This window comes from Borostomias antarcticus, assembly GCF_949987555.1.
Source record: "Borostomias antarcticus genome assembly, chromosome: 10".
Taxonomy (NCBI): Eukaryota; Metazoa; Chordata; class Actinopteri; order Stomiiformes; family Stomiidae; genus Borostomias; species Borostomias antarcticus.
The window spans coordinates 5,743,428-5,754,422 of record NC_140243.1 but is presented as its reverse complement, the minus strand read 5'-3'; the positions used below and the strand labels follow the sequence as shown (position 1 = coordinate 5,754,422).

The following is a 10,995-nucleotide window of genomic DNA, read 5'->3' as shown; positions in this document are numbered from 1 at the left end:
GAATCTTTGTTTCAGGCATGCTGAGTTCCAAAACCTAGTGTAATGGTAACCTCTATAAGGCTGTCTCACTTATGCCGGGTGCAGACTAGAGGATTTTCAAATCTTAACCGATTTTATACATGGGAGACCACAGACATAACGATAATCTTAACCGATTTTTAATTATTTTAAATATCAAACATGTTTGATATTTACGATTCAAAATCGGGGAGACTCTGATCAGTCGGGAACGTTAAGATTAGGTCGGTAAACACCTCACACTACAGGATAATTTGGGCATATAATCGGTTCCGACAAGCCTTGATTCGGGAACACCCCCCTGATTGTCGGGAGGGGTGAATCGGAGCTAAAATCTTAAAGTCTTAAAATCCTCTAGTCTGCACCCGGCATTAACATTGAGAGCCTGTGAAAGTTGTCTGCATTAAAGGTTTAGTGTGTAGAATTTTGTGGCATCATTTTGTGTAGACTTGGCAGAAGTAGAATATAACATTCGATAAGTATTAAGTGGTTAGACTGGGTGTTGACTGGGCTATAGGAATAGAATTCAACTGCAGTGATAAAAAATGCATTCTTCTGAACATTTATACACCTTATGAATGTCCTCAAAATGAAGATGAATATCTCAACAGACTGGCTTCTTTTATCCAGGACAATGAGTCCACTTGCATTCATGTAGTGGGTGATCTGAATGCAGATGTTTCTGATGTCAATTCTTTATTTGCTAAGCATTTGATGCAGTTCTGTTGTGACAGTGGCTTGATCCTATCCAGCAAGATGCTTCTGCCTGGAAACAGTTACACTTCCATCAGTGAGGCGTGGCATACGACCTCATGGCTAGATCACTGCTTATGCACGGCTGATGAGTCCTTAGAGACCATGAGGGTTCAGTACGAGTTTGCCACTACGGATTTTTCCCTTTTCCCTTCTGGTCAATGTGGACAATCTACTTACTCTGTCGTCTATGGACAATAACATGTGTACAGGGAAAATTGACCGGTCTTGACTGAGGATGAGTTACATGATTACAGTCTCAGGACCAACACCTTGCTAGGGAATGTTGTCTTACCCAAAGTAGCTGCTGTATGCTGTGATATCAACTGCAAAAATATGCAACGTGGTCTTGACTTGTGCTCTCTGTATGACTCTATTGCGGAGGCTCTACTGACCTCTAGCAAGCTGCTGTAAGACAGCTAACGAATAAGACAGCTATGAACAAACATAAGACAGCTATGAACAAAGGGAAGACAGGCTGGAATGAATATGTAAAAGAGCTCCATGCAGAGGCTAGAAGGGCTTTCATAGCATGGGTTGAGTCAGGAAGTCAAAAATGTGGGCCTGTATTTGAATATAAGAAGCGAGCTAATGCCAACTTCAAATATGCCTTCGTTTTATCAGAAGGAATGAAAATACAATGAGATCCGACTCACTTGCAAAAAAGCTGCAAAGCAATAGCCATAAAGATTTCTGGAATGAAATCAGAGTCATGAACAACTGGAAAACATCTTTGCCATCAAATATAGATGGAGTTACAGTAAAAACACTGTAGCAGTCTACAGTAAAAACATTACAACAACTGTTCTTCTTCCAGTCCAGACCGGAAGATTCTGCGATACGTCATCGCGCTTCCGCTCTAGACCGGCGAAACAACTGTGAACGGGACAGGCCCCAGACTAGTTTGCTCAGACAGAATAGTCCCCGACTCCTGTGTGCACAGCTCGACAGGAGTTTGGTTAAAAAATTAAAATATAAATAAGCTATTACAAAAAAAATAAAAAAAATCACTTTTTCTCCCAAACTTCAACCTACAATACCGAAATAGCAGAGCACATCTGTATGTCTGAAATGTTCTCAGAGATTTCCAAAAGTAACCTTGGGCCAGCCTAAATGTTAGGCCTACTTCCTGTATTGACTGTGATGGAATTCTGGATTTTCGGCCAAGTTGTCATGGAGATTAAAAAAGGGGGAGAGAGGGGGGAAATAGCTCTTCCCCAAGCCATCATCCTACTGCTCCAAACCCTCATCATCCTGCAAGACACTCTCTCTCTCTCTCTCACACACACACACACACACACACACACACACACACACACACACACACACACACACACACACACACACACACACACATCATATAAGCTGTTATGTACTGTAGGCACTAGACTAAATATTACACAGGACCTCAAAGGTCGTTTTATTGACCACACGGCGATTCACACCAACACATGCGTGAGTGAGCGGAGACATGGAACACACAACACATATGCATTTCAGCGTTCGCCAGTGGAATTTATCCTCTGCATTTCACCCATCTAAGCTGTCCTCCAGGGGCAGCCAGGAGCAATGGGCAGCCTCATCAATCAACCAATCAAATCCTTTATTTAACCAGATAGGCATCGTTGAGATTAAAATCTCTTTTTCAAGAGCGATCTGGCCATCATCAGTGGCTCAGTTCAAGTCCTGGTCAGGGACAAGACTGAAGAGCATCTGTTCTTCTGCATGTTTTTACCTCCAGCCCAGCGAACAGAAAACAGGAAAACTACCAGACCGCTTTTCATGAAACTCGGTGGAGGGATGTAGCATGGTCCAATTTAGAGCCCATTCAATTTTGCCGTGCACAGAGCCACGAAATGCATTCAGGGGTGGACGCCGGCGCTCTCTGAGCACCATTTCTAGTTCGTATTGTGTTCTTTATGGGGGAAACCCTTGCAAACATGGGGAGAACATGCAAACTCTGCACAGAAATGCCCGGGAGATACCCCACCTGAGTACCTGACAACGTAAACGGCAGTTCTGAAGGGAGGCCGGTCCGCTTGCCCCTCAATCATCAAAGACACAGGGCTGCCTGTGACGTTCAGGTACCCCCTCCTCCCTCGTCAAAAACGAAGCCCAGTGACAAATGAAGAGTGGACGTGTCGGCCAGGCAGAAGACGGTCCCTATCGCTAAAACCCTCAGCCAATGCTCGGCTTCCCACCACACGGCCACCGATCAATGGGAAAGATTAATACTGTGACACTCCACTTCAAAGGCCTGACTCTGTCACCAGCGGCGTGGGGAGGTGTTCACATCCAACTACTCTGTCCCTTCACAACTTGTGTGCTAGGCACTAATTAAACATTCTGATTTTAGTCAGTGCTCTCTCTAGGAAGGCAGAAACAGATGAGGGTTAGGTTTGAAGCAACGTCAGAGGGACTTGAAAACCCTCTAGATCTCCTCCTGTTATATAAGAATGTTTTTGGGGAATGTGAAATAGGCCTGCTAGAGATGTGACCACCCAGACAGAGTATGAAGATGAAAATAGAATAGGAAAAGGAAAGATGAGGGCATTTTCTGAAGGGCATTTCAATCACATTCAATTTCAAGAGGCCTGAAGAGCCTGTCTGTGATCTTTTCTTCATATAAACAACCTTGCTCTACCTGCTCCCAGCATCCCCTGACACACACACATACACAGAAACACACACAGAAACACACACACAGAAACATGCATGCACACACACAAACACACACTCTCACATTCTCACACTTAATTATTCTCAATTCAGCGTTGAAACTCATTATAGACATTAGTGGAAGAGGACAAACTGTCTTTCTTAGCAGAGCCTCCTGCAACAGAAAAGCACACACACACACACACACACACACGAGACGGCAGAGAGAAAAGTAGCTAAATAATGCATATGAGCTGCCAGTATTTCGCCTGTCCAAAGCTACAGTCCAAATAATCAGCACCGGAGGGAATCAGTGCTTACTAACTTACTCACTCACACACACACACACACACACTCACACAGATACACACACACACACACACACACACACACACACACACACACACACACACGAGACCTGCTCAGCAAGTGAGTAGCCTACAATGAGACACAGCAGAAAACAGCAGTGTATGTCTGGTCTAAGGGGCATGGTTACATCATAGTATTCAGAGGTCTTATAACCAAAACAAACACAGACATCCAAATCATCTGAGACGAATGTTTCTAATCTCAAATAGCAGATAATTTGTATTGGGGAACTGTCTCCATGTCTCCTCATACAGTATGTCTCTGTTCTCCCATTCTGCCCGGATAATGCCTGGGCAAACTGCCACTCTGGGTCCAAATGAAACCCCAGTCAGCAAAGCTGTCTGCTGCACTGCCATCTGAAAAACAAGCTACTAGCCACTAGTAGCCAGGATTGGAACCTCTATTAATACATCCATGATTGGAACACACACACACGAAAACCAAAAGCTAACAGCATGGCAGCAAACACTTAGCTGCCACAGACCTCCTTCTACCCCAGCCTAGGAGATCAGCGCTGCAGCACTCTACCCAGAATGAGGCCTCTGCCATGCTCTGTGTGTGTGTGTGTGTGTGTGTGTGTGTGTGTGTGTGTGTGTGTGTGTGTGTGTATGTGTGCGTATGAGCGCACGCTGGCGTGTTCCACTTGTCTGCCTTTGATCAGGGGAATTCAGTGATGCATGCAGAATAGGAAAGCTTTGGGTCAGTGAAGGACACACTCCTCTCCCGAAAATGCAACCGAACAAGGCGCCCACGTGCATGACCACTCCCAAGCCCCTCCCCTCTCCCCCCTGCACACTCTCGGGAAACACGCACCGTCACTTTCACTTTCAAACCCAGAAAATGGGTTCTCTTACGCCTAATTTGACTTTAATGGCTGCGGCACTTACAGGCGACACATTGCCTGGTAACAAATGATCACCTTGCTTATTACCTATGGAGCCCTGGACTATAAATGAATACCTCAGCCATCACACGGGCTACTGGAGCTCCACACACCCAGCTTCCAATGAAGGGAAAGAGGGAGGGAGAGAAGGAAGGGAGGGAGGGAGGGAGGGAGGGAGGGAGGGAGGGAGGGAGGGAGGCAAGCTAGAAAGCTGGCTAGAAAGATTGCTGCCGACCCCTCCCACCCCAACCACAATCTTTTTGAACCACTCCCCTCCGGTGGTGAGGGGAGGGAGGGAGGGAGGGAGGGGAGGGAGGGAGGTGAAGGAGGGATGGCAGGGAGGGGAGGGAGGGAGGGAGGGGAGGGAGGAAGGGAGGGGAAGGAGGGATGGCAGGGAGGGGAGGGAGGAAGGGAGGGGAGACGGAGGAATAACAATTTGGAACAGCAGACAGACAAGGGACAGCCGCGTCAGTTGGACGCAGCATTCTTCAGTAGCTCACTTCAATATTCCTTCTAATATTAAAACCTTTATTTTTCCACCTCTAACTTCATGTTAACCTGTTTCTCTCAGGGAAGAATCCCAAAACTAGCTCCAAAAAATGGATGGGAAGGATGCCAGGCCTATACACACTGCTCAGGGTGGGACAGGGAAGGACACAGAGGGCCAGTCGGAGGCCGAGTGGAGGCGTGTTCCCGTGGTTTTCTGGTGCTCTGCCCAGGGCCGGGGAAGCGGCGATGGCGCTGACAGAGGAACAGGGCAGCGGCATTGTCATCACCTGTGGTCCCTGAAAGCACACGGGCTTGATGTGATATGACCTTTCTCTTCTCTGACATTTCCACCAGGCCTGGATGTACCCAGCGACGGGGGAGGCCGGAGATGACGGCAGTTTTGTGAGTGCGTGTGTGTGTGTGTGTGTGTGTGGGCGTGTGTGTGTGCGTGTGTGTGGGCGTGTGTGTGTGTGGAGCTGTGTAGAGAACAGATGAAACTATCTTAAGGGATGCACTTCAGAGGAGACGCTAATGCAATGAGACAGAGGACCAAAGAGCCAGCAGAGACGTCCAGCTGGTGCCCATTTCCTGACCCCACCGGTGGCATGCAGCGCTCTGATCCGAACCGCTATGTCCCTGAGCGCTGGCACTCTCTCTCTCTCCCTCTCTCCTACATTATCTTTATTCAAACTGTGTCCTCCGTAGCATATTTTCCCTGCCATTCTTCAGCGGGAAATTGACTTCCATTGATCGTTACCTATTCACCCACTACCCTGGCTAGCCTCTTTAGACAAGACCAGTTGCTATGACGATGGCACACGCACGGAAAAGGGACGCTGCATGAAACATGTATGACGCGTAAAATAGAAACAGCGGCTGAATAATGGATTATTGCGGCGCGGCGGCGTGAGTTATCGCCGCTTCTGAAAATGATTAAGCTTTCGGAGGCGCAGGTGAGACAACCCACCCCACCCCCACCCCCTCAAGGTAAATTTGCCTCTTGGCTGTCACGGCTCAATTACTGACAGTCTGCTAAGGCTGCAGCTGTGGGAAGATCTTTACGGCTAATTATCGCTTTGGGAGGCTCAGCTGACATATGGGTGCCATAACAGGTGCCAGGGGAGAAGACGACAACAAGAGGGCTGGGGAAGGGCTGGGGAAGGGCTGGGGAAGGGCTGGGGGGGGAGACAGGCTGGGGGGGGGTGAGACAGGCTGGGGGGGTGAGACAGGTCTGACAGGTGTACAGGAAAGTGTGAATAAAAAAACGTTCAGCAAGGCCTCTTGCCCTCTAAAATTCACTCAGAGATGAGGACGTGTGTGTGTGTGTCCATGCGAGTGTGTACCTGTGTGTGTGTGTGTGGGGGGGTGTATGCCCATGCAAGTGTGCTGTGTGCTCTCTGTGTGTGTGTGTGTGTCCTGTCATGCCACATGTATGGGGCTAGTGACATGCGACTGTGTAACTGCTTGATTAAGTGGCCTGATTTACAAGAGATTAAATCAAATGGACTGCAGAAGGGACGAGGGATTGTGTAAAAACATCTAATTAAATGCTGATTCAATAACATGCTGTTGTAATGCAATCAAGTGTCTTGATTGGAGGAAAAAGCAATGACCCGGTACACTGAGAATTGAAAACAGTCAGATATTCTATTTCCGGATTATACGACTCAAATGGAATATGGCACTATGGTTGTGCACTGACATATCCAACCCCTATGGACACAGATGTGCAAACCTGAGGGTGTTCTTTACACAGTCAGAATACACAGGGGAGACCACTCGCTAGAACCTTTTCTCTGACTGTCAATCAGACACACTCTGAAACTTCCTCTGAGCGATCACCATAATCGTCATCACTATCACCATCGTCATTCAACTCCTGACAGGAATCACTTGTCTCTCCCTCTGTCTCTCTCTCATCCATACACACGAAGCTGCCAGCCAGAGTTTCCTGAGTTTGTGTGACAAGGTCATCTGTTGAATAAAAGCAGCCACCTTTACGTGATGATCATGCAGCAGTAACAACAGCAGTCTGCTTGGTTTGGTCTCAGTGCCAGAACTACAGAGCTACTGTGCTGCAACACATACACACACACACACACACACACGCATACACACACACACACAAACTTTATGTCTGATGCATGCAGGAAACCAAAATCACCTTCATCATTCATATCATAGGTCAGCTCACATTTAAAAGCAGAGGGATAATGTATGTGTGTGTGTGTGGTTCCTGAGTTGAGCATTAAATCAAAGCAAATGCAGCCCAGCCTGCCTCCTGATTTCTCAATTCAAATTGAACGGGACTGGTTGGAATGAAATGAAATGGCAGAGCTGTGTCGATTTCTCCCTACCTGAGGTAACGCAGTGCCTCGATGGTCTCTGGTTCGGTGGAGCTGTGGTTCATCTTGCTAGTCAGTCAGTTAGTCAGCCTGTAAGGATTCAGCGACTGAGGAGAATGAGCTGCACTGCTTCACAGAATATACACTCTCGTTCTCTCGCTAGCTTGCTGACTGTCTCCCACTCAGATCCCTACCTCTCTCTATATATATATATATATTTATCTCTCTCTCTCTCTGATATAAACCCAGCTGGGTGTTTGTATCAGCTGCTCTGGCTGAGAGAGGCAGCCAATTAAGATGCAGGGAGACATGGTGGGAGACAGCTGATTGGTCCAGGCTGCGGCGCTCGTAGGAGCTCCGTGAGCCAGGGAAGAGATGGAGAGTGAAAGGGAGAGAGAGAGAGAGGGGGGGGGGGGGGAGAGAGATAGAGGGAGAACATCCCAACCTCGCGGACCCACCCCTCGGGCTCCCCCCCCAAATTATAGTGGCAGAACGAATGAACCACTGATAGAGAAACTGTAGCAACTGTAGCATGGAACCCACCCCAGCTCTGTCAATGTCATACAGGACAATAGCACCGATTCATATCATCATTGCCGGGAGAATTCATCAACATTAAGCCTGCTGTATAAAAACACCATATCTATTTATGGTGACCCAGAAACATCGATCATTTCCATTTGACGTGCAACAATGGGTGGGTGGTGCGAATGTGCCCAGTGCTAATGGCTTCATTCTTCTATTCCTTAAACCTGAACAAGATGGTTCTTTCAATCGAAATGTGTTCCATGTATGAGAGAGGAAAATGGGAACACAACAGCACACAAACAAGCATGCAGTCACAGCCACACACAACCCCCCTCCCCCCAAACACACACACACACAAGCATGCAACCACAGCGACACACACAAGCATGCAATCACACACACAATCATGCAATCACAGCTACACACACGCACACACACAATATATATATATTCTCCAGTGAGTGAGACTGAAAAATACATTATAGTTTGTCTCATGCCCAATGCCAGAGGCTCCAAGGACTGAAGTCCCCAGCTAACTGGGTCGAGACAATAGCTCACATTCTTCAGTAAAGGTCAGCTCTGCTCTCTTGTAATATCCAGACTGCTCTTCATTCCAGGGGGGCCTACTGGATATATAATGAATTACCCTGCACTGAGCCGAGCCAGACAAGACGCTGTTCATTTCAGTGAAGCTCAAGTTTTATGGTCTATCATTTGCAGTCCAACAGTGTAGAGTAGCCTAACTGAGATACAAATACTGATTCATACATTGCTGTATAGGAATCATTATGGTCCATATATGATAATGATGATTTAGCCAGGATGGTATACGATATGTTTCTCCTGTTTTATGGGTTATTGGTGAATCCAGTCTAACGAGTAGGCTATTATAGGCTACACGTGCAGGGAGGCTACTGTATGCTCCAACTGTGGAGTTAGCCTAGGCTTGTTGGCGCACTATGCCACCCTGAGGTCATGGGATGTCATTACAGCCAACTGTGACGGTAGTCTAGAGACTGAGCACCGCTCCTCGGACTGAGACCGAGTGCCCTCGAATAAAGTCAAAATAACATGGTTAATAACAGGTAAACGGATGCTTTGGGTGGCCGATTAATAAACGAATCGATGAATCAACAAGAGATAATAGACCTCCAGTCATAAGTCTCAATATGAATCTGTCGGCCTGCAGTAGCCAGGTAGCCTAATTGGCCGAGGCCTACTGACTGGTCCTCAGGTAGGCCTACGGGCAGTTGGCGGAATTACGTCATAATATAACGCGACACCTTCGTAATCATAATACAGGCTATGACGTGGGCTATCATCATTCCTACCAGTGCCATATCAGAGGTACCAGATCTACCCTTCAGCTTGGTCGAGGGTGGTTGGGGGCCGCGGCCATCAAGACCCTCTGAAATCGAGATGAACCAGGCACATTTTGAAGAACAGTGACTCAAGACCACCAAGACAGTGACTTTTACAAAATGGCCTATACAGAGAAGGTTCTGCGCGGGATGGGTTACAGGCTGGTGACAACTATCGGCGAGGGAAGTTACTCTAAAGTCAAGCTTGCCAACTCACAGAAACACAACTCCCAGGTCGCCATCAAAATCGTGGACCGTAAAAAGGCACCTCCGGAGTTTGTGGAAAAATTTCTACCCAGGGAGCTGTCTCTCCTGAGAGCAGTCAGACATGACCACATCGTCCATGTGCATGAATTCATAGAGGTATGCAACGGGCGACTATACATCGTGATGGAGGCTGCGACAACGGACCTTCTCCAAAAAATCCAACAGGACAATTGCATCCCTGTGGACCAGGCCAAGACGATGTTCTCCCAGATCGCCGGCGCTGTAGACTACCTCCATCAAAACAACATCGTACACCGAGACCTTAAGTGTGAGAATGTTCTATTGACTGTGGACAACCAGGCGAAGATCACCGATTTTGGTTTCGGTCGGTTTTCCGTGGGCTACCCTGAGCTGAGCAGCACCTACTGCGGGTCCGCGGCCTACGCCCCGCCGGAAGTCCTCCTCGGGGTTCCGTACGACCCCAAGAAATATGACGTCTGGAGTCTGGGTGTCATCCTCTACGTCATGGTCACCGGGTGCATGCCGTTCGACGACACCAACATCAGCAAGCTCCCGCGCCTCCAGCGCAAAGCCTTGGTCTACCCAGACGACGTCACCGTGACCGAGTCCTGCCGAGCGTTCATCGCCTTCATGCTGCAGTTCAGCCCTTCAGCCCGCCCCACCATAAAGCAGGTGTCTGAGCATCCTTGGCTGCAATAAACCAGAGGCTTAGAATAGTGTGGCTGTGTGTCTCATTAAATGGGGTTCAATTGCAAAATGAGCTTATGGTTTCTCCTGCTCTAGATATAACGTTTTATAACGGCCCTTGATTTTTGTAGGAGCCATTTTAAAGTGTGTGGACTATTGTAAGTGCAAATGATAAATTGAGAATTTATTGTGGCGTAATTTGTTGATTTATTGTGAATGATTTAACACCAATTCCTTGATTTTGGGAATATTATTTATTTTGATATAACATCCCTATGCTTTACTTGCCCTTTAAGAGGTAATGCCTGCTTACATCTAGGCTACGTCATGTTTACCTGGATGTCCTACCTGTAACTGAAGGGTTACTGAGGTGGGAAGCAGCTTTCTACCGCACGCACGCGCGCTACGAAGGGTATTGTTTGTAAAGGAATACATGATTGATTGATTGATTTCATTCTCGCATGAACTTGAACTCTTATTTTTGGATGCGCGTAGACTTAATCTACCCCAGGTCTGAAGTGGGCTACAGTTTATTAGATTACGGAATAAGAAGTCAGTGCATTTAAGTAGAAATCCGCATGCTTCCCTGGTCGCTAGTCTGTTCTTGTTTCTGCCAATCATGTGCAGATGGCTATTAATTGTATCCTGACACATTTTTATACACAAAAAATAATGT

At 47.3% G+C, this 10,995-nt stretch overlaps 1 protein-coding gene across 1 annotated transcript; it reads left to right on the top strand.

Annotated features, from left to right (window-relative positions):
- Positions 1-9,524: 9,524 nt before the first annotated feature.
- On the top strand, positions 9,525-10,331 carry tssk6 (testis-specific serine kinase 6; the record flags this gene model as incomplete). Its single annotated transcript, XM_084443904.1, has 1 exon — positions 9,525-10,331. The coding sequence occupies one exon, from the start codon at positions 9,525-9,527 to the stop codon at positions 10,329-10,331; it is 807 nt and encodes a 268-aa protein (XP_084300030.1).
- Positions 10,332-10,995: the final 664 nt, after the last annotated feature.